General features: G+C 40.0%; 2 protein-coding genes across 4 annotated transcripts; both read left to right on the top strand.

The window, feature by feature from the left end:
* The first annotated feature begins 92 nt into the window (after window positions 1–92).
* Window positions 93–9,817, top strand: zgc:77486 (uncharacterized protein LOC405808 homolog). 2 transcript variants are annotated; one of them, XM_018667356.2, is made up of 6 exons: window positions 93–242; window positions 1,425–1,624; window positions 2,034–2,145; window positions 3,934–4,061; window positions 4,521–4,631; window positions 6,197–9,817. In XM_018667356.2, the coding sequence occupies exons 2-6, from the start codon at window positions 1,465–1,467 to the stop codon at window positions 6,343–6,345; spliced, it is 660 nt and encodes a 219-aa protein (XP_018522872.1). In that variant the 5' UTR covers window positions 93–242; window positions 1,425–1,464; the 3' UTR covers window positions 6,346–9,817. The 2 variants fall into 2 exon arrangements, with proteins under 2 accessions (XP_018522872.1, XP_018522874.1); XM_018667358.2 differs by lacking the exon at window positions 93–242 and adding an exon at window positions 456–650.
* Window positions 9,818–12,322: 2,505 nt separating this feature from the next.
* abhd17ab (abhydrolase domain containing 17A, depalmitoylase b) lies at window positions 12,323–21,931 on the top strand. 2 transcript variants are annotated; one of them, XM_018667385.2, is made up of 5 exons: window positions 12,323–13,110; window positions 13,990–14,354; window positions 15,921–16,115; window positions 16,665–16,844; window positions 18,649–21,931. In XM_018667385.2, exons 2-5 carry the CDS (start codon window positions 13,996–13,998, stop codon window positions 18,872–18,874), a joined length of 960 nt encoding a protein of 319 aa, XP_018522901.1. In that variant the 5' UTR covers window positions 12,323–13,110; window positions 13,990–13,995; the 3' UTR covers window positions 18,875–21,931. The 2 variants fall into 2 exon arrangements, with proteins under 2 accessions (XP_018522901.1, XP_018522902.1); XM_018667386.2 differs by having other exon boundaries at window positions 13,963–14,354.
* The last annotated feature ends 2,125 nt before the right edge of the window (window positions 21,932–24,056 follow it).

The following is a 24,056-nucleotide window of genomic DNA, read 5'->3' as shown; positions in this document are numbered from 1 at the left end:
TAGCGTCATGTGTGAGTTTGGTGGTGTTTTCGGTGTGTGTTGGGGGATGTTTTTGGTGTGTGGAGGGTAATGGACTTTGTGATGTTGGCCCGTCTGAATCGGTGTTGGGGATGACGTCATGGTCGTTGTTTCGAATGTCGGGAGCTAGCGCTGGGTAGGAGGCCGCGCGCTCTGCTGGGGACACAATTTGTACAAATCTGAAGCCCAGGATCGTCGACAGCCCCCGGTACCTTGAATTTCAGGTACTGTCTTCATCTCAGACCGCTATGGGAGTCTTCCGCAGTGTGTAACCGATTTTAAAACCAGCTAGGACACTGTCGGGAAGTGCACTGTTTTTGGGCTGGCTGATTATGCTAGCACTTCAGCTAACGTTAGCCTGCTAACACTAGCGTTTATTCGATTTAAAACACAAGATTTGTTTACAGTTCGTCGCTAAGGACGCTTTACTATTTTTATTTTCTTGATTTTCGCTACGATGTAAGGCTACCAGGCGAGTTTTGTCCTTCTTTTTGCATTGGTATGCAGTGTCAGACAGACAAAACGTCCAGCGAGGCTGTTTGCTAATGTTACAGTATTTGCTTTGAGCTATGCAAGCATAGGACGTCAATTGTTTTCTGCTGCGGACAAACTCAGACTGGGGACAGTCAGCTGTAAGTTGTTTAGCTAGATTGTAAGCAGTGTAGTGTTAACCTGTGTCAAGTCATTGGTTAATTTGAGGGTTTCGGGTTAGTTTTGAGGTGGTTTCCTGTAGACATTTCTGCAGCTTTTGTTCCTTTTTGTTAACTTTGCCCTGACCAAAACATCTTGGTGTGCGGCGGAAGAAAGCATAAAGCAGCTGAGCTAGCTTAGGGTTTCGTAGACTGTAACTTCTTTTTTATAGTGGAATTATATGAGACTCGCTATACCTTTAGTTTTCATTGCTGTGCACAGTTCCGTGCTTAATGTTTGTGACTAATCCATACCTTAATACTTTCAAAACTCCTAGCGCATTCCCTTAATGCTGCAGGAGGAGCACTATAATATTAAGTGACACGTTTTATTTTGGATTTCTTTGCTGTCATATTTTGCCATTAATGTCATTTTTTCTTCCCATCATTTTGGAAACATAAGTTAGACTGTATCTTCAGTTAAGTGTGACAAAATCCAGTTCTGCATTATAGGCAGAACTGGACTTATTCTGTCTGTGGTGTTGGACTTTATTTTGGCCCATGTAAAATAGTTACGATCCTGCTTGACAAATCTTCATTACAGCTACAATTAGCTGGTCATAACCCTTAGCTCACAAAGAAACTCACATTTCTGCTCCAACTCCACTCTCATGCTCCAATGCCAGTCTCCAAGCTCTTTTAGCTCAAAATGAATAAAAGTGTAATCAAATAGGGACTGCTAATCATACTGACTAACTTCTGCAACCCCATTTTCAGGAATATCCTCTCCCATCCCCCTTACCCCCTCTGTCAGAGCATGGCTCAGGAGACCAATCAGACGCAGGTGCCAATGCTTTGCACTATGGGATGCGGTTTCTATGGTAACCCCCGCACCAACGGCATGTGCTCGGTCTGCTACAAGGAACACCTGCAGAGACAACAGGGAGGGGGGCGATCCAGCCCCCCGGGAGAGAAAGGTAGGAAGATGGGAGAGACATGACCTATAAAATGCAGGAGGGAAGCTGAATATGGGTCTGAAAAGAGGAAAAAGATAAGAACTTGGAAAAGTCGTATCACTCAAAAACTGCACAGGCGTGAGGGTGGGGGTGGGTGGGGTGGGGAGGGGGCGCTTTAATTTGCTAAAAGGGGTTGGAGAACCGAGGTAGCAGTAGCTGCCTGCACTGTGGCATCAGAAAGCAAGAGAGTGACGTCTCCATCTGTTGTTTCACATCAACTCAAAAAACATCTTATCATGGTAGACAAACACAGGAAGTGAGTGGCGTATAATAAGATACTTACGGAAAAAAGTGGAAGGTCATGATGTTCAGGGCCAAAACAGCAGGCTCTGTGTTTTCCGTAGTATCAGTCTGTTCTTTCCTCACACAGCTGCTACATCACCAGCAGGATCACCAGGGTCAGCTGGTGTGACTGTGGAGAGCACAACCTCAGAGCCCAGTACAGAGGTGGCGGGAACCCCACCCGAGGAACAAACAACCAGGTATGTTGACTGACATATGGGGAAATTGCTCAGCCCCATATTGTTCCACAGGTAAGTCATTATGAGCGACACAAAAATTGAAACTGATTCACAAAGTAAAATTACAATTACAATTTCAGTGTTCATTGTGAAGTGATTTTTAAGAAGCTGATCAGACGAATCCTTTATCCTGTACACGGTGTTTGTCATTTTACCGGACATTTGATTAAGTTGTTAAATTAATGCCTGTTTAATGTTGTAGATCAGTTCATCACAAGCTCCAGCACATTTGGTCCTAATGTGTTCTCATTAGTCCCCTTCAGTTAATAGTAGTACATCAGCTTGCCTCTGCAGAAATCAGAGATGGTAAGGTACTGTGTTTGTGTATTTACATCTTACTTATCAACTTCAAATATTTTCAACTTTACTAGATGACTCTGTGCTCTTTAGTAAGACATTTTTGCAAGTTAATAAAAAATTCAGCCAGTTTTAAGTTTGTTAGCAACAATGTGCTACATACATATCTAACCCCATTTTACAGAGAAGCAGTAGGAGTGCTGTAATCGGGGATATTTGCACACATTAGAATATCTGTCAGCCAAGCACATACAAGGCCAGAACTAACCAAGGTATATTTTATAGCTTGTTTGTAATGCCACCTATGCAGCAATATATCATAGAGCTCCTTTGCCGTAGGTTGACACTGAAAGAAAAAGCTGAGAGAGTAATGCACTGTAAGCTTTTTGTTAGTCCTTTTATATAGTTTGCTTTAGCTGTGCCAATAAATAATTCTTTTTGAATTATAAAATAGATGTTCTTCGTACCATTGTGAAGAAAGTGAAGGGTGAGACAAGTATGTGAAGATAATGAAGCTCTGTTGTTGTTTGTTGTTGCTGTTTTAATTGTTCAAAAATGTATTTTTGTATTGTAACATGCTGTTTGTGTAGGATTCTTTTATAGATGTAACTCTCATTCATTCATTCATTATCTATGCCACTTATCCATTAAGAGTCCCAGGGGGGCGGGAGCCTATCCCAGCTGACATTAGGCGAAAAGGCAGGGTACACCCTGGACAGATCACTAGGCCATTGCAAGGCAGATGTGGCTGTCATTTGCTGGAAATAAACCAAACAATCAGGCAACAGACCACAGTAGATATAAAAGAAAGAATACCAGATAGCGGACTTTGAGGGTTTTAGATTTGAACATAAATATACTGTAGTGTAATATGAAACTAATGTCTCCATTTTCTGAGTTTCTTGGAAAACACAGATTATACACATTATAATGCCCCCACCTGTAATAGGTGTATTATTCCCAGAATGTCTATAAAGAAGTCCAAACAGTCATCTGTTCCCAGTGTGATAAAATTTCAAGGGGATATGCGCATGATCCATCTGCACAGTGTTGTCAAGGATATTTGTATGCACTGTATGGTTTCTGTAGGCCCTGTAGTTGCCTCTGTTTTGTCAAGTTGATTGTGATAGCTCATCAAAGGCATTTCTCAGAGAAGTTTATCGTGAGGGCGGTCTGAGTAATTAATAGTCAGTCAGCAAACAAAATGATGGGGCATTTTATGACACAAAATAAGAAAAAAGATTCAGGGCAGAATGTTAAGTCATTCTGAAAAGAAACAAGAGTATCTGGGTTGTCTGTGAAACGGTATCACTAACAAAATAGGCATGAATCGCTCTGCCATTCCTTTACTACCAAATTAATTAAAGTTGTGTTAATTCTTCATTTATTTTTCTTAGTGAGAGAAGAATTCTAGAATGATTGTCTAAAATCAGTTTTTTGTTGTGATGTCAGTCCTAGTTCTCCCAGCCCAGTAACTCAACAGATGACCGCTATGAGCATCTCCCAGGATTCAGGAGCTGTAGACTCTGATCGAGCGGAGGCTGAGGAGGGAGAAGAGGAGGGTACTTCCAACAGCTCAGGTAAACATTGCAGAAAACAGTGGCCCTTTCCCTAATAATTTCTCCACCCACTTGCATTTCACTATGTATACTAGTGTCACATGAGCTGAGTCACATTCACAGCAACAGAGAGTACTTCTTATTTGGCAGAGGGGTATCAATAAACAGGTAAACAATGGGATGAACTTGCTACCTTCTACCATAAGCAAGAAACATCCTTCATCGTGGATCCTGTGTAACTCTTTGTGCTCAGCTCTGGGCTTGTGCACCCTTTCCCTACAAATTCAAACAACCCCAAAACAACTTAAACACTCTACTGTATTTTAAATGTTTTTGTTGGGTCACTTTATTTTTTAGCTGTTAGTGTTAAACATATACTGAACGTGTGAATGTGTAGAGGTATTCCTGTGAACATGTGGTGGATAATTTTTTGTGACCATTGTATTTTTGTTGTTTTGTTCGTTCTTTTGTTTCCACCAGAACCAGTGGGCGAAGCAGCACAGGCTTCATCATCTGATGGTGACCAAACCCCTGATAAAAACAAGAAAAAGAACCGCTGCTTTTCTTGCCGGAAGAAAGTTGGCCTTACTGGTGAGAGAGCAGCACACACACACACACACACACACACACACACACAGTCATACACGGAACAGTGAGCTCTTTTCAGCTACTGGTATGGTTCAAAGGTTTATGAGTCACAAACCTTCCTTACTGGGACTTTCTTCCCCTCACCTGAGTCATAACCTGTCAGAGTAGGAATTTCAGAATACTTTGTTTAACACATCAGAAATTTAGTTTTTTACAAGCTCTTTTGTCTCATGGTGCAGTGTTCAAATGTTGACGTGGCACTGTGTGGCACAATAACAGACATTAATCATTGACCATTTTAATTTATGGCACTGTCAGAGCTCTTGCATAATTCTGAGGCAAGATCTTTCCTTATAAAAAATTATATAAATCAATTTATGTCTCGCATTGGGGATGACACAGTTTAGGAGCAGGGTATCAATAAATGAACAGTTTACTCTTTCGAGATGTCCAGCTTCTGAAAAAGAGCTTTCTGCTTTGTGGCTTAAAACATTGAGCCAGGCTCACTGATACTGCTCTTATCTTAATGCACATCTCAGTTGTTGTGTTTCCCAGCCATCAACCAAGGCACTTTATTTTCCATGTACATTCCTTCTCTGGGTAGCACCATTTCCAAAAACAATAAATGATGGTTGTATACAAATGATCTTAATACCAACTGCGCCATTGTTGAAAAGTCAGTCAAGTGTTTTTTGATCTTTGACCTGGATCTACACTTTGATTTCCACATAGATGTTGTGTAGACATTAGACATGTTTTCTCTACCTGGAAAGCATCTAAAAAATCTGAAACAATCCTGAAACAAGTCATTGATATCCTTATCTGGTTATACATGCATTTCTTTAAATGCTTCCATTGTTACTTCATTAACAACTCTGTCACCTGTCTGCAGCTGGTGCAGAAATCTGCTTTCACAGTTTTTCAAAAACTAAAGAATGGCACCATGTTACCACCATTCAAGTATCCTGGCTTAATGATGCATTTAGAAATAATTTAAGATCAGCTGCTACTTTTGAGGGCTTAACAAAAGCAGGTGCCTGGATCTTACATATCCAAAAGTTCACTGCCCACCCATGGTTTGTGAAATGTTTTTTTCCACACTCAACCACTTTGGTGCAGAGAGCAACATACTGCAGGTTAGTGGTGCATTTCACAGTCAAGCATTTCACAGTGTACTGCTTGGTCTCCACATTTTGCCAAACAAAATTGCCTCATAGGAGGCTGCAGGGGCCTTTTTTAAATGTGGAATACTAATATTTGTATATTGGCCTGACCCTGGCCTAAACCCTCAGTATGCATGTGAAAATGATAACCTGATAACAGCAGTACCCTCAGGGCATAGTTGAACTCAGGCTCAGTTGCACATCTTTATTATTTTTTTTGAAATATTAATGTGCCCAGCTTAAAAGTAGTTAAAGAGCAAATATACCCAGACAGTCGGCTATGAACCTTTCAACCTGTAGAGGCCCTTTATACAGTAGTTAATGTGCAGACTCTTTAAATGTGCAATGCTCTTTATAATAAAGCTTCTGTGTTTGATTGACTCTGTGCACCTCTCTTTACTGAAGGTTTTGACTGTCGCTGCGGCAACCTGTTCTGTGCCATTCACCGTTATTCTGACAAACACGACTGTCCCTATGATTACCGGAGTGCAGCTGCTGCCCGCATACGCAAGGAAAATCCCATCGTGGTTGCTGAGAAAATTCAGAAGTTATGAGGACTGAGTGCAAAAAAAAAGTCTCTCTGACTTTGTGAATTTGAACAATGGCGAGTTGGATGAAAACACCTGATATCATGGCTTCATTTGTTCATGGTAGTCTAAGACGGGCGGGGTGGGGTGGTGAGATCGCAGCCACTGTCCAGACGCTTCCCTTACTAGCATCTCCCTCTCTCTCCAATAGTGACTGCGGCTGAATCTGAGTGTTTCTGTGTGCGTGTGCGTGTGCATGTGTGCATATGTTTGTATGAAAGCGCGTGTGTGCACATTTGCTTGAGAGTCGGGGAGAGAGCTGTAGGGGCTTGGTGGACATCAGTGCTGCTGTGGGGAGGGAAGGCATTTTGATTTTACCCCTTTTTGTTTCTCAACTTGGGGCGATCGTGTGGGTTTATTTTTATACAATCCCTGTTAGGTAGTTGATATGACACAGGGGTGAGCTGTTAAGGAATGTGTCACAGCCCGGATAACGACACAGAGGTCAATTAAGAGGGTCCAGTGTTTAAAAAAAAAAACCTCACTGCAAGATTTCATGTATCAGCAAGACCTTTTAAGGGCTTTGGAATATAAATTTTTCTCCCAGACTGAAATGATGTCAACTTCTTGTCAGATTGGCATTTTTTTCCCTCTTCCTCCAACCTTTATTCTATGGGTCATCACATGTTGAACTCTCAAGTCTCAGCATTTTCAAGAAATGTTTCTCTTTGATATATTGACTTATCATACTGATATTGGGTGCATGAACAATTATTGGAGGGGGAAGGTAGGGGAGGGCATGGATAGGGGAGACTGAGAACCTTGACTTAACTGAGTGATTGAATTCTGTGTTTTGTTTTTATTTTTTTTTCTTTCTGTTTTAATGAGCGTATGACATCAGAAGATCTATATTAATATATTGTAGTTAGCTTGAATTGTGTGATTGCATTCTATTTATTTTTTATTGTTTGGTTGGTCTGTGCTGGAGGATTGGCAGCATGTGTCAGCAAATCATTAAGATTTGCACTTAACCTTTTCAATTATATTTAAGTAATTCCATCTTGATTATATAACCATTGAAGAAAAAAATACACAAGCTCTGACATGATGGAGTAGAGTCCAGTTAAGCCGTTACAATTAAGATTGTGCAGTAAATTGTCCATTATTTTGGATTTAGAAACAAAGCACAATGAAGTGTGTCAACTGCAGAGCACAAGATAATGTGCCACACCTACTCAGTTTTGTTCAGCATCTGGGTCATTTGCAGTTTATATTTGATCCTGTACAGCAGGCTCGCTGAGGAAATTGCCTTCTTGCTCGATTGAGGCGGTGCGTCCTCCTTGAATGCCCTTTTCTGTTCAATGGAGCCAAGAGTGAAGCTCCATGTTTCTCTAACCACCAGCAGACCACTGACACATGCTGAATGAAAACTGACCTGGGTCGCAGTTACTCTACACATTGACACACCTGCTCAGCTAACGTAAAGATTGTCGCAATGCTATGGAGTTGCGTGCTGTGCTTTTACGATGTGCTCAGATTCAGACGAGTCCTTACTACGAAGATCGCTTCTAGCTAGCTTCTTCTAGGAAGATCAATCTTACATGCATGTGTGCAGATGAACATAGAGGTTACTGTTTGGTAACTTACTGCACAGTTTGAAATGAAGCTGGAATGTTTAAAAAGCCACACAGCATTAGCACAATGCATGGCTGGACCCTTGAGGTTCAAGTTAACAGGACTCTACAGTGTTTTTTCCAAATGTAAATACCATATGGCTCCTATTCATATAGTATAATCTTATTGTAGACTTTTGCCAGGTAATAAAGGTGGGGGACTAAGGTGAAGAATAGTACTATGTGTATAAAAGTGCTTTTCATAATTATCCAAAAAAAATTCTGTGCCGCAAATGGCACAGATTGTTTTCCCCATCTTGTTTCCCCCTTTTTTCAGTTTTTTACATCTGCCCATGTCATGTCGAGAATATGTTCATTAACTGGCTGTACCATGAGTATCTCCTACGGGCCATGTGGCTTTGTTTTTTATAATACCTGTCCGATTGTTAACGAGCCCCTGTAAGCTTCATTAACCTTGCAGAATTACACAGTATTCCAATCCCTGCTTTTATCCTATTACTGAAGTCTATTCATAGCATAGTCATTATTATTGAAAATTATAAAGGCCTCTTGTGAGATGTAGAGGGGCAATGAAGGTTTCATCTTTTCATCATCAAATGCTTTCCTTGTAAATGTTGCTTGATCTCGATCATCAAATATTTATGAAAGCTGCAGAAAAGTTGCAAGGAATTTGCAGAGGATGCATTTTCTAAAGAAGCCAATGAATGACTGTTTTCCTTGTATAGGCAGAATATCATGTGGGACCTAGTTGAGTTTGGTTTGGAAAATTGGCCACCAGAATTCATGTAAAAGTTTTAGTGTTGATGATGGACGTGGCTAAACGACTTAATGATTTAGCATGCCAACATTGGGACTGTTGGTCATCTAAAACTCTGGACTGTGATTTAATTTCTCCCTCCCATCTCACCACTACTGGCAAATTAAAATTCAGAAGGAGTTTATGGGGAATTCTCGAGTGATAATTATGTACAAGGATAATAATTGTCATATTTAGGGGAACTTGTGGTCAGAGCAGCTCTGCAGTTTTGTGTATCTTATATATTCAGAATATTCAGACTTGCCTGCTCGGGTTGATGACCATTACAGAACATTGTTGCCTACAGAACACTCAGTTTTCCTTTTCAGATCAGTAATCCTTTCAGAAAAAGGTTCTTTACTCGGGATGATTGTTCAGCTATGTAAATCATGTGGATTTCATGGTTTACACTTGGCATTTTCTATTGACTGCTCATATCACACCCCTTTTTTTCTTAATAAACATGAGCAGTTTGAATGTAAACCACCATGATTCACACAACAAGCTGTAATGTCACTTATCAAACTACGCGGCCCTAATATTGATTATGTCAGAGGATGGAGGCCCAATTTTCTTACATGTGATTTGGGACAGTTGGATAACAAAAATTGCTTTGACTGTTTGTGATGAAGGACTTGGCACCAGCATTTAGGGCAACCATACCTACGTAATCTAGATATTATCAATACATATATGTTTATCTTCCTTCTGTTCTGTTGCTTTGATATAATTTTGATGTCTTCAATCCCATCTTTAGCACAACCTTTCATAATCAGTATCTTCATCATGCAAGGGTTTTGATTGATAATAATGATAAACCTATGATGAGTCTGTTAACTGCAGAAGTAAAGACAGAAGAGGATAATTCATTTTGTCTTTCGAGACGAGCTTGAGGGGCATGGAATGAAATCTACAATGTGCACAGAGCTGTAGTTCTTGTCCCTTGGCACTCCAGTCCCCCAGAAACACCACCAGATATCTTTTTATTTTGTTTTTCTTTTAAAGATTTAGGATTGTATGATGTGTAAGAGTAAGTATAAAACAATAAAATCACAAAGTTTATTTTAAATTACACTTGTCTTTTGTTTTTATTTTTTGCATTTTGTTGGATCAATACTGAAAGAGTGAAAACTAACATCTTCTAGTAAATAAATGCTCTTTTATTATTTTTAAAAGTCCAGAACAATATGTGTATTCAGTGGTGTATACTTGCAAACATTCATGTTTTCTTTGCTGCTCCAGATCAGTACATCTACTGTATGTACTGTGGCCCCACTGCTTTGTACTTGTATATTGTTCTCAGACTCAGCAAAACAGTGTAGACACAAATGGTACAACACAACAGCACATAATGTGCTTCAGTGTACGCTGTATCAGGAGGGCCATTTAACTGCACTGAATGAAATACATGTGTTCTGTGTCATTTGTATAGCACAATAATATCACTGTAATATATGATATATATCATAAAATAATTTTCCATCAGAAGAACAAAATCTATGAAAAATGTTGAACAATTGCATATCTTCCTCCAAAAAATGACAGTTTCTTCATGCTGGAGTTCATCATTTTTGAAAGTCGTTAAATGTGGTGATGAATAAAAGTGATGCAGTCATAGTGCATATATTATAATCAGATGAGTAGCATATTCTTCTGATGAAAGTAATATGGAAAATCATCATTTTGTCTAACACTAACCATTATGCCAGTTCCCTCCTTCATCGTAAGTTGTAATAGTGTGATTCATTTCTTCATACTAGGTCCTATAATTAAAATCCATAAGTCCACCTACCCATGTAGGTGTTTTCATTTAACTGGCCTGATCAGCTGAATTCTCAGCTCCCTGTGGGCCTGTACAGACTGTGGTTGATAGACATTTTCACACCAGACATCTGACTTGTCCTAGCAGGAAACATTAGCATTAATAACATTAACTAAGTCTCAGAAGCTACTCTACTGAACCAGCATGCACAATACCAGGACCTCCCCTAGGTGAAATGAAGCCACCATTACTGCTATTACATACTCCTGTGCTTTTCCTGCTTTGATGTGTCATGACATCTGCTGTGACAAAGCTCTACTGACGTCTCTCCTCAAGGTGTTGTTGCACCTGTAAAATGAGACAACTTGTATCTTAAGTACCCAGAAATGTTTAACTTCACCAAAGTCCCAGTGTAGCTCCACCCTGTTTTAAAGAGTCAGTTTACCCAAACTTATAGAAAAACTTAACCTATTTTTTCCATTTAACTACCTCATTGTTTCTAGACAGAAGACACTTTGCCCCATAAATCAAATACCATGGATATTAATTGTATTGAGGTGAAGTGTGGATAGATGCAACCAAAAATGTCTGCATGGTTGGATACTACAAGAAGTAAGCGGCAAAATGTATTTTTTGTAACTTGTGTGACCCGACACTTTAACCAGATGTAGAGCTCTAATCAGCTGGGATAACTGAAAACACCTGTGTGTGTGTGTGTGTGTGTAGAGCCTGCAACAAGGTGGCCTATTTTTGGTGGCTATGGGTGGGCTACGTACCAAACAAGTTGAAAGGCTGACATTTGCAGTTCTCTGTAATAAGTAGTAAAGGTAGTTCCTGAGCAAGCAAAGCTTCTTCTTCAGTAACTCACAGGAAACCCCCCCACCCCACCCCACCCCCATCCCTCTCTCTTTCTGTGTGTTTGTGACTGTGTGCATGTGTGTTCGGGATGGAAAAGGGCAGACATGGATGGATTATGAGGAGAATGGGCCCCTGGGCACAGAGAAGGAAAAGGAATCATGTCCCTCCTACACAGGAGACTGGCAGACACACAAAATGACTACAGATATGTCAGATATGATTGTAGTTGTTTTGTGTGTCTTGTGATGGTAATTTTGCATCTCTTTTCAACTGTTTTCATCTCCTTGTAGCTGTTTTTTTTGTTTGTTTTTTGTTGCCTCTATGGCCATGCTCCATCTATAGTTTTGCATCTCTTTGCGGTCATCTTGTGTCTCACTGTGGTAATTTAGCATCTCTTTGTGTTTTTGGTTGTTTTGTGTAGGTTTGTGGTTGTTTTGCATCCCTTTGTAGTTGCATTGTGCCTTTGTTGCCTGTTGTGTTTCACTGTGGCTGGTGTGTGTCTTAGTTGAGTTGTTTAACTTTCAAACATGAAATATCATCAGTCACTTTATACAGGGATTCTGGCCCAGGGGCCTGAGAGGTCAGGGGGCCTGTTGATCTTGCGTCTGTTCGGTAATTTCCTCTGAAGGCAGGCCGTGTTTTCCCGACAACTAGTATTTTATCAGTTGCCTTTCACAAAGATAAATGATGATGCATCTTGTTCTGCGCAACAAATAAAGGAATAAGATGCCATAGGCTCACACCAACTTTAATCAATCATTCAAGTCACCAATAATAAGTAAATGTAATGATTCATGAGCACGTCATTCACAAGGGTTACTGCATTCACCTTTTTTCTTCAAATCTGCAAATTAACAATTAGGTTCAAGTGTGTCACACAACATCGCAACACTACGTCGTCACTCAGACTGATAACAAGTTTCCCTTAATTGTCCAATGGAAACTCCTTACGTCACATCCTGTCAGCTGTCGCTTCCGGATGCGGTGAAACAGCAGAGAAGTAGGAAAACACCGCACATACATGGATTAATTTAAATGACATGAAGTCAGAGGAGACGCCAGCACCTTCCTCGGCGGATTCAAGGAGATGAATACACGCGCCGCGAATCGCGTTTTAACGGCGTTTCACGTCATCTGTCCGTGAATGAGCGATGTTTTCTGCTGAGCAGTCGTGTTTATGTCTTCTTGCTAGCTTGAGCTAGCGTAGCATTAGCTGATACGCGCAGACAATTTGACTTCTCTCTCTGGTGAATTATGACTTGTAGTCGTCGTTATTCCTGATATTTCCCTCGTTCGTACAGAGGGAAACAGCACCGTGCGTATTTTATCGTTAACTGAAAAGCGTTCAGAGTTTGTTTTGGTCACTTAGAGGTCAAGGCTGCGTTGGAAACGCTTGTTCCCTACTGTCAACACAAGTAAAAAATTGAAGAAACAGCTGTTTTGTTTAAGTATTCACGACATTGTATCTGAAAATCAGTTCGTCAACATCTTAGCGAGTGGTCAAAATGGATGTGCTCTGGACTTCAGTCGCCACGCAGAAAACACAGCAGATACTTTCTAAATAACACTTCCCTCAGTCAGCTGGTTGACTCCACTACTTTTTCCTCCTGCTGCTGCTGACAGGGCACTTAACAAATAGTATCCTGTGTTTCAGTTTGGCTGAAGAGGAGGAAGTCTTCCTCGTTTTATTTTTGTTTCTGCACAGCTCATTTTTCCTCAGACCAAGCTCTTCAGTTCAACAGGTAGGTCTCCTGTTGTTGTTATATTAATGTATTGTGTGTTTGGACTAATGTTTTGTGGGACTTCAGCTAATAGTTGTTTTCATAATTGACTTATCTGTTAATTATTAAGTCTAAAATATGCGAACGTCACGAGTTACGGTAATTATGGCTCACCAAAGCCTTAAGTGAAGACCCACACATTTAGTTAAACCAACATCCATAAAGTATTCAGGTTTAGAGCTCAAACAGTTGATTAAATGGTTGGTTGACAAAACATGAACCAGCAGTGTTTTTTGATGATTAGGAGGTGATTAACTTTTAACTAGTAACTTTTTTCAAACAAAAATGCCAAGCATTCATTGGTTCCAGCCTCCCAGGTATGATCATCTGCTGCTTTTCTTTGTTTTATGTGAAGGTAGAGAAAATATTTTGAGGTCTTAGACTGTTTGTCAAACAAAAATGCAATTTGAAAACATCACTTTGGGTTTAAATTTATTGTGACAGGCATATTTTGCTGTTTTCTAACATAAATCTGGTGGTGATTTATCAAAAATGAAAATAATGGTTAATTGCAGCCCTGTTTAGTTTCTAATGACAAGAAAAAGGAGGAATTCATCACATATGATGCTGTAACCAGCAAATATTAATAATATTACGTGGTAAATCATTAAAGTGAGAAAGAGATCCTTAAGATAGAGCTAGTACTCATGCTGTTCATCTGTTTGCCTACAGTCTTCACAAGTTGCAAAGTTGCTGTTGTAGAAACATTTTCATCACCATTGTTGCCACACTTGGACTGAGTGCCTTGTACATTACATTGTAATAAGTATCTCATTGTGTTAACACTGGGATGATGTGGATGCATTGGCACAGTGATCCTCTTGTCCTCCTCCTGCACAGTGAAGGATGAATGGCCTCTCTCTCAGCGAGCTCTGCTGCCTGTTCTGCTGCCCGCCCTGCCCAAGCCGCATCGCAGCCAAGCTCGCCTTCCTGCCCCCTGAGCCCACATACACCTTTCTTCCAGACCCAGAGGCAGGCCCTGCTACGACAGGGACAATGGGGAGTATGCGGGCACGGAGCGGAGCAACAGTCGCTGGAAGCGGAGGGGCCGGGGCTGTGGAGGGAAGATGGAAGCTTCACCTGACAGAGCGAGCAGAGTTTCAGTACTCACAGAGAGAGCTGGACATGACGGAGGTGTTCCTCACTCGATCCAGCCGAGGGAACCGAGTCGGCTGCATGTACATTCGCTGTGTTCCTAATGCCAGGTAGGTAGTTTAAAAGGTTTACCAACCTTTTCAGTCAGTTTTTTAGCAGTTATAATTGATTGTTTATGTATTATAGATCTCAACTCGTTTGACCTTTATTTTGTAACTGTGCATCACACTGCCTCAGAGGCGTTTTCACGCCCTCTTTGCTTGTCAGTCTTCTCCCACGCACATTCAGGTTTATTTCCTTTACTTTTCTCCCTGTTGACTCAGCCCCTCATGAATTTTCAGTGGATCACTGCCATCCAGTTTCTTTTATTCTACAAAAATCATTCTTGAAGTTTTCTCTCCATTCTTTTTTATCTTCTATTTTTTGTAGGAACTTGAATGTTGAGTTTCCCCTGCACTTGTGGATTCTGGTTCATGATAAAGATATCAGTTTTCAGTGAGTCAGAGGAAAACATGTTCAGCTATGTGGCTTTCTCTCTTGTAGATGTGTGTCACTGAGTTTATTGGCAGGGATAGCTAAATGTTTTTAGTGCTCATATCATTTGGCCTAAGAGGTTAAACAGTATTTCATGAGCTATACAAGTATTTAACACCCATCCTGCTGCACTGTGCTGCTGCTGATTAATTTACCAAATCAATTAAAAAGAAATGGACAGTATTGTGTTACAGTCAGCGTATCTTGTATTAATGTATATCTAGTATTACACAAAAATGAATCCAAACTCAACCTGATATGGCAGAGTCATTGTTATGTCACATTCTGAGTGGAAAGGCCAAGAGCAAAGCTGCAGGCCATATGGGTTCAAAAACAAAACCACTGAGAGAAGATCTCAAAACATTCAGCGTAGAAAAAGTATCAGATTTCTCTGGGGAGCACAACATGCATTCATGAATAAAAGGCGAGGGCTAGAATACCCAGTGTTTATAGTGGATACTCTGCTTCTCAGGTTGTACAAAATGTCTAGAAGTAAGAGTCATTTGACATCAGCCCATTGTGGTAAACTGATCCTCCAACATGCAGCACTTTTAGACAAAGATGTATTGGTAAGGAGTCTAAATAACCTTAGTATGTTTATCTTAACAACAGCTTGTTTATGGTTGAATTCAGTGTAGTTACCATGTCAGATTTGTGGATGGAGAAATATGATAAACTGGATTTTATTTTACAATAGTCTTTGTTTGTTTGTTTTTAATGTTACTGTTAATCCTTCATGTGACTCTGTCGGCTTCATAAATCCAGTTGAATGTCCAGTGTTTATACCAGTGTTGAACAAAGCCTAAACTAAAGATGTTAATTAAATTCCTTTTATTTACTAGTGGTGTTTTCTAGTTTTGTTTTTTGATCCCTTAAAAACGACTACTGTTTTGTTTTTTTTTAATGAAGGTAACACCTTACATATTTAGTTGCAATATGAAATGTAGCCATTTGCAATAAGGACATTTCTCATGTAACAATGGGGAATCACAAAATGATCTACAGTAGTCTACAGACTGTATGCATGCTGTATTTCCTAGTATTACCAAACATTTGCTGAGGTTAGAAATCTTTGAATTAGTTCTAACGCCATATCCATTGGCCTTTCTTCTAACCTGCTCTGTGTATGTGTATCCTCTCAGATTTACAGTGCTTTTCTCCCATGGTAACGCAGTCGACCTGGGCCAGATGAGCAGCTTCTACATCGGCCTCGGCACTCGCATCAACTGCAACATCTTCTCCTACGACTACTCAGGCTATGGTGTCAGCACCGGCAAGCCTTCTGAGAAGAACCTTTATGCAGACATAGATGCTGCCTGGCACGCCCTGCGCACACGGTAAGTCATGATATAAAGGCCCATACACTATACAGTATGTCCTACAAGGGATGATTTATTACACCATGTCTTGGGCTGCGTTGTTTAGATTAGGCACAAATCAAGTGAAGTTAAAATGTAGATGAATTTCATTGTAGGTGGATTGTACATTTTTTTTAAAAAAAGGGTGAAAAATTAAGAGAGGCAGAAGAGGGTCAAGCACAGATAAAGGATGTGAAGAGGGGGTCGATGAAGCTGGTAGTGGATGTGATCAGGACAGAGCTGGGAGAGCAGAGCAGTGACAGATGCCATGGGAATCAAAAAAAAGACTGAGATGGGGGGGGCATGTCTGTTAAGGGCGTTGTGGTGTGATTAAATGTCTCATTAGTGAAAGTGGATCTGCCTTGATGTGGCTGTAGCCCTAGCACTAAGGGTTGATGGAGGTGACTTTATGTCTTGGTGTAGCTGTCTCTTAAATTGAATATTTTTAGGTTTTGCTGGCATGCTATTTCACACTACTTTTGTTAGCCTATATAATGAGGTTTTCTCTGTCTCTTTGGTTTTAACCAGGTATGGCATTTGTCCCGAGAATATCATCTTGTATGGACAGAGCATTGGTACAGTTCCCACTGTAGACCTGGCGTCACGGTATGAGTGTGCTGCCGTTGTTCTCCACTCACCTCTAACTTCTGGCATGAGAGTGGCTTTTCCTGACACAAAGAAAACCTACTGCTTTGATGCTTTCCCCAAGTAAGTCTCTGCTGAATGTTGGTCTCTCTTTGTCAGCCTTAAATATAAAATGTTTGATACATGTATTGTTTTTTTTTATTATTATTATTGTTGTTATATTATTGTTTTTAAATTTTGTGAAAGAAATCCTACAACTGGAAATACATACAACAGTGCATAGATGTGTTCAGTGGAAGCACATTGCTAGGGCAAAGTTTGGGTCCAAAGTTATATCCTGTCATTGATATATATATATACATATTGATAAGCAGTCACTACCACTGGAAATAAATCTGGCCTAATTGAGAATAACCGTGTTATTAGTTGTGCAGTCTTTACCAAAAGTAATTAATAGCTGTTCATGTTGACAGCTTCTGCATTATTAGTCTTCTAAAACTTATTCAAAGGCATATGCCTCATCTTAGTTTATCTTTACCTTCTCCAGCCTAAAATATCCACAGTTGTTCCTTTAAGGGTGATACAGTCAAGGAAACATGTTTATTGCACAGACACATGAAAAGCAAAACAAAATGATGCCCAAGCGTTAATTTAAATGGGATGTTGTAGAGTAATGTTAGCAAAGGTAAAATGGAGTTTGAGATTGGATGGCAATCTTAAATTGGCCATAGTGTTGCCCTATACCCCTTCAATCTAAATGAAAGTGAATTAGTATATTAGTATAAAATTAGCATAAGGTGAACATCTGCAGCATTTGTTAAAGACAGGAAATAAGGCTGTAATTGTGCTGATATGATCCTATAACAGAATACAGATGGCTGGTTATAAACTTCATATTCAGTTACAACCTCCTACTCTGAGATTTTGTGCCACACATTTGTGTGCAGTTGTAATGTGGGCGTTCACTGTACTGTGTTGTAACTGTTCTAACTTTTTATTTTTAAACCTTGGCCACAAAACAACTCCCTTGGCCGGACAATAACGACGCAGGGTAATGCTATCATTAGTGTGTCTCTATCCCTTCTGTTCTTGTTGTCAGTTTAGTTTTAGTGGCTTGAATCTGACGAAGGTCAGTCGCAGCCAACGCCAGCCTTAACGCAGAGTCTGGTCCCAGATGGTACTAGTGGGTGAGGAGCAGAGGTGGTAGGAAACCAGGGAATGTCTCACTGTGTGTGTAGTGAGCTGAGAAAGCCTCCAGTGTTCGCCTGTTGTTCAAATTCAGAGTGGGCAGCTGGCACCCTGCCTTTCTCTATGTGTATCAGTCTGTATCCTCTTCTGTCTTCTATGTAAATATGTCTATATTCAATGCAGTGACTTGATTACAATTTTAGTATTTGGTGATTGTGTGCTTTTCTTTTGTGGCTGTAATTTCTATTGAGAAAATCTCTAAACCAAATCTATAGAGTTGCAAGACTCATGTTTGTTGTGTGTGTTCTCCAGTCTGCAGTCAGATCTGTGCTCCAGAGATGGTTGGGTCAGCACATACCTAATCTACATTATACTATCATACTATCATTTATTGGTACCCAGGCACCCAAACCAAACCCTTAGGAAGAATCACTGCTGCATATGGCACTGAGCAAAAGTAATAACACTGAAATATGTATCCACTTTTAAAGCAGTGAACATGTTTTATAGCCCAAAACAAATTACTGTTGAGGCCTAGACAAAATGAAGCTTCACTCATCCATTAAGATATTGGTTAATCTATTCCATATTTTATTGACTTTTTTCAGACCAGTACACTGACCCATTAGGGTGTCACGTTTTATGACTTGATCCACAGAGCCAGAGCTTTATGAGTCTAGTTGTACACATTGAATTCTCTAAAATCTGATTTCCTCTCTTTCCTCATCTCTCCTCTCAGCATTGAGAAAGTGTCCAAAATCACGTCTCCAGTGCTCATCATCCACGGCACAGAGGATGAGGTGATCGACTTCTCCCATGGCCTGGCTCTGTTCGAGCGCTGCCCCAAGGCCGTGGAGCCTCTCTGGGTGGAGGGCGCAGGACACAACGACATCGAACTGTACAGCCAGTATCTGGAGCGCCTACGCCGCTTCATAGGACAGGAGCTGGCGGTACAACATGCCTGACCGTCGCCACCACAATCGACATCAAACGTCATCATTACCATTTTTCCTGGTCCACTTAAAAGCCTCACCTCTCTGTGTCCAAGATGGAAATGTCTCAAAGAGTCTTCTAAACCGTCCCTCAGCTTTCCATGGCGCCCAGGGGTGTAATGTTTCACATACTGTAGCGCTCTGTTTTTGGGGCGCACTACGCCTTTAATGGACCATGGACTTGATGCAACACAGAGGAGAGGAGGAGTGTGTTCATAGACATCAGAAGTGTGCGAGTGTGAAAGACTTAAATTGTTGTTTTTTTAGCAGAAACTTTAACAGTACAGCTGCCATGTGTTAGGTGGCAGCAGAGATATTCCTATACTGTGCAATAATGTTGACAGTGTCATAGGAAAAGGATGTTTGTTGAAATTAAATGGGGGGGGAAAAATTAACAGAGCAACAACCTGATAAATAATCACATGGGTCAATTACATTGTGGTCCACATCGAAAGTTTTTATCAATTTTCCAGTCCTCTCATACAGTTTGTGTGTAACTTTAATTTTTGCTGTTAACCCAAGTTGAATGGATAATGGTGAAGCATGTCAGACTCTCCATGCTCTGATGTGTGTTGAGGAATATTTCTTTTCCTAATCACCTATTAAAACAGCAAAGGCTTTGTAACTACATTCTCTATATTGAGCCCCCAGTTTCTTTTAGTAACACCTGTACAACCTAATACAGTCCAATAGAAAAGCCATCCAGTAAATTCTGTTTGAAAGGGAATGATTTTAACAATATTTTCTAGTTATTGATGGTGTTGTATTGGACTGCATCGCAACAAAAGGTGTTGCTAGTATCCTGTCCATGTCATATATGTAGATTTGGAGTGGTGACTTGTCTGTATTCCCGGGGAAAATGAAAAAGATACAGATAGCGATAAAGATAAAGATAGAGATGAGTTTGTTTTTCACCGTACTGAACATTTTACTCAGGTAAACCTCTTTTTAGATATTAGATTCAGTGTGTTCCACATTTGTTTGTGTCTGTTTTTTGTTTTATATACAGTCAACTAAATCTCCTCTGACCCTCTGAGCAAAGATTTCTGAAATCATTTTCATCCAGTGCGTGGTCTTTTTGTTTTTAACCAAGTAATAAATCAGACTATGATCCCAAAACTTGAGGTACAGGTGTTACAACTTTAACTTTAGTCTCTCTTGCTCCAATTGATTATCCATACTATCGACTGCGTTGAAGTACAACTAATGTTCAAGAGCCTCAGAAAGAAAATACCTCCAGCTCCTTCATTTAGTGGAATGTCTTGGAGTCCGTTAGCCCTGTCCTTTTTTTGGTTTTAGTCTTGTTTATGTCTCACACCAGTAGGTCACAGCTGTCAGCTAAGTTCCTGTTTCCTTAAGTGTCTGGAACAGAGAAGCAACACTAAAATTAAACAGGCCACAGTTTTTACCACCAGCCTATTTTCACCTCTGTTAAGAATCTGTCTTACAGCCATCTTCCTCATTTTCACCTGTCAGCATTGTCATTTAGTATATCAAAACTTCACCTCGGAATCAAGTATTTTCTGACTGTTGCCATCGTTTGATTTTAATTATTGATGAGCTTCACATTGCAAGTAATTAAAATCATTCCCTCCGCTCTGCAGATAAGCACAGGAACATGTTTCATCACAATAGAGCAGTATATAGTTCATTAGTTGTTTTCCAGCTTCAACAGCGTTTAGTTCAGTGTGAAGCTCTTCTGAGGAAGTTACACCTTTGCATTATAGTTGCAAGGTAAAACTAGACCGCAAACAGGCTGAGTGAAATTGTTTCTCTGGTTTACAGCCAACTCCTTGGTAACACTATTGATTTTGCCATGCAGAAATGCGTACGGAAGAGTGGTACAGTACCTTTTCTAGCTGCTGGTGTGATTTTATTGTAACAATAGAAAACTGTCTCAAACGAGTTTTGTTTCCCCTGTGGTTTATTGTTCTTCATGCTCTGATTATTTGGGGAAATATCACTAATTAATTGTCCCATTTTTCTGCAGATGCCGCTTTTTTTTTTCTCATAAAAGATTGTATCATAATGATTGTATACAAAGAGAACTGGTGCAAGATTATGTCAGCTGCGCTCTTTAAGTCTTTTTGGGCTGACTCATTAGATAAAACATAATCTTTCAGACTCGCTGCACTCGTAGCCTACGACCAGGCGTGAGGTTCTGTCTAAAGTATTCATCTTAAAGGTACAACTGTCAGTGGTTCTTACCCACAGAAGTTAAAAGCCACTCCCAAAATTAGTGTTGCCAAGGGGAAAATGGTTTTACCAAACTGAATTGATATATTTGAACCTTAGGCATTGAGTGTTGTGTCATTAAACTTCGTAGTTGAAAGATGAGATTACAACTTTTCAGTTTGTTTTCAAGAGAAGACAAGTCAGGATTTTCAGGCTTTCTTGTGCTTTCTTATGAACCAAAGTCTAACTTTTGTGCGTGTTTTACCTAGTGTACCTGCTGTTTATGTTTGTATCTTTGCAACCAAAGACAGAAATATTCAAATTTAAGCTCTTTTATGAACTTTTTATTTATCAGTATGCCTGATCTTTTTTTTTTTCCTCTACGCATTTGGATACAAATGAAATGCAAGTTTGTCACATTGCTTAATAATTATGTTTCATCATATCATGTCTAGTTTCAAATATGCAAGAACAGAGTTTAAATAGCATACATTAACCAAGTTGTGGGTGTTTGTTTGAGTGTTTTGGGTTTTTTTTTTTTTTTTTCAAGCTGTTTATAATTTATCATTTGTGGAGGAGTACAACTAAGCAATAGAGTGTGTGGGATGATGAAAGAACAATGACGGAGGAGCTTCACACAGACACATGAAAAGCTTTTGTTTAAAAAGAAAACTTGTCTTTTACCCAAATGTCTGGATCTCTGGCGTAACAGAGCTGTGTATCAGTTTTGTCATCACACATTGTTATCCATTGTTTATTATACTGACTTATTTTTAGTTTTTAAAGATCCTGTCTTTTTCCAAGAATTACAGAGAATAAGAAGCTAATAAAACATAATCAGAAATTGATAATTAATATGACCCTGTTGCTCTTTTTAAAGGTATTTCCTCCTCCCAGGCATTATTTTACAGTAAAGATGTGCTCTAGTCTCTAAGCGAAAGGCCTTTTCTCCAGAAATCAGTGTTAATGTGTGTCTCATTCAGTTCCTAATTTTCCACCCTTCGCAGTCCTGGCACTCGGTGAATAAAGACCTGCCTGTATTCAGAGGCCTCACAGGGCTGCACGAGACAGATCCAAAAAAGGCTCGGGTGAATAATTGGCTGATGAGTAAATGATACTTTAATTGCCTGGTGGGGTATTTTTTCTTGTCTGTAGAGTTGTGCATTGGGATGGGCTTCTTGGTCATCCTGTGTCAACAAAAAGAAAAGGTTAAAAACTCACTGTCACTGTCTGTCACCGCATTGAGTTGTGGGGAAACAGGGACAGATGGATCGTAAGCTGCGCTCACCCTTCTCCCCCTTAACACACACACACACACACACACACACACACACACGTGTATTTGTGCCAGCTCTTTTTCAGAGCACAACATAAACAATCTGGTGTCCCACTCAAATGCTCTTATGGATTAAAAGCAGCTGCAGCGGCACATCCCTCTGTGTAAAGGCAAAGTCAGTGTAGCTTGACCTACTGCATCAAACACAACCTCCACCCCTCCACACTCAAATGCACGGACTTTCACACAGCCCTGAGCACATGAACCCTTTTATGTTGACATGCATCAAAGGATATTGGATGTGCTCGCTCTCGAACAACAGACAGACTTAAGACTGGAGAGTCAGAGAGCTGCCTTTGAATGCTCAAAGTCTGTGTTGTGATGAACCAAAGGACTATATTGCATATCAGTTTGAGAGCTAGGGAAACACACACACACACACACACACACATACACGCCTACATCTTTCCAGCAAATGGCAATATGGCCTTGTTTAACCACAGAGTATGCAGTAGCCAGTCTGAGCAAAGAGACCAGGCTCCAGGAAACAAAGTGCCGCTGATTTGCATTATCACTGGGTGGATGTTGTCACCTCGTCTCAGCTGGTGGCCTGAATTTCAATGGTTTCAGTGACGTTCTATATCAGAGGAGTGCAAATATGGACACAAATATATCAAACTAGGGCATCTGAGGTGGGGAAAAGTGATTAATCATGGCCCTAAAGACTCAAGTCTGGTCCTGAGTCATAGCCTTAAAATTTTATAGCTTTAACAAGTCATAATGTTTTCTTCACCAAATTTAATGTCAGACAGAATCTGTAATAAAAGCCCCTATGTCACCTAACCTAATCTGCCTTACCTTCATCAGTTTTGAGATAATAAATAACACGCAAATGGCGGTACTTCTTAAATAAGTAAGTTTCCCCGCACTTCTCATAGCCTCAAGTTAAACACATAAAGTCTTGTCTTTATGACTTCAGGGGACATTGACATACATTCATTTACTAGAGACTTACTCTAACCTTAACCTTAACTACTACTTGCCTAACCTTTATCATTTAAAATGAAATGATTAACATTATTGCTTTTTTGTACTGATAAGGAATATGTGTCCTCATAATGTAATTGTTTAAACAGATTTAGGTCCCCACAACATGAGTATCACCAAGACCATGTATACACACTTAGATAGTACTCCCTCTCTCTCTCTCTCTCTCTCTCTCTCTCTCTCTCTCTCTCTCTCTCACACACACACACACACACACACACACACACACACAAAGACAATTCAAACAATGCTTAAATAAGATAATTTTGTCATTATTTCTGATGGCTGAATGGCTGATGATACTGGAATATAAACCATCAGGTCTTCATTGCATGTCTTTGTTGATTCTACAGCTGACATTTGTTTAGGTTTACCAGTCACCTATGAAATATTGTCAGTATAGCCTGGACCAAAGTACAAAAGTCAGCTCTTGCACTGCTTTCGAGCTCATCTGATTTATACCTGATAACAGTTAATAATCATCCAAAATTATGGTCATAGACTGAGGCAAGCATGCACTGTATGTGCTGTGTATCTGTGTCATCTGGAGTCTTAGCCCCTAGCTGAAGGGGCTACAAGGCAGATGTTAAGAAGTGTGATGTGGAAACAACATGGCTCTTAGCAAAACATTAGAAAAGACTATTTCCTTCTTTAGAG

Source organism: Lates calcarifer, linkage group LG17 (genome assembly GCF_001640805.2).
Source record: "Lates calcarifer isolate ASB-BC8 linkage group LG17, TLL_Latcal_v3, whole genome shotgun sequence".
Classification (NCBI taxonomy): Eukaryota; Metazoa; Chordata; class Actinopteri; family Centropomidae; genus Lates; species Lates calcarifer.
Note: the sequence above shows the minus strand (reverse complement) of the source record. Positions and strands in the feature narration are given on the sequence as shown.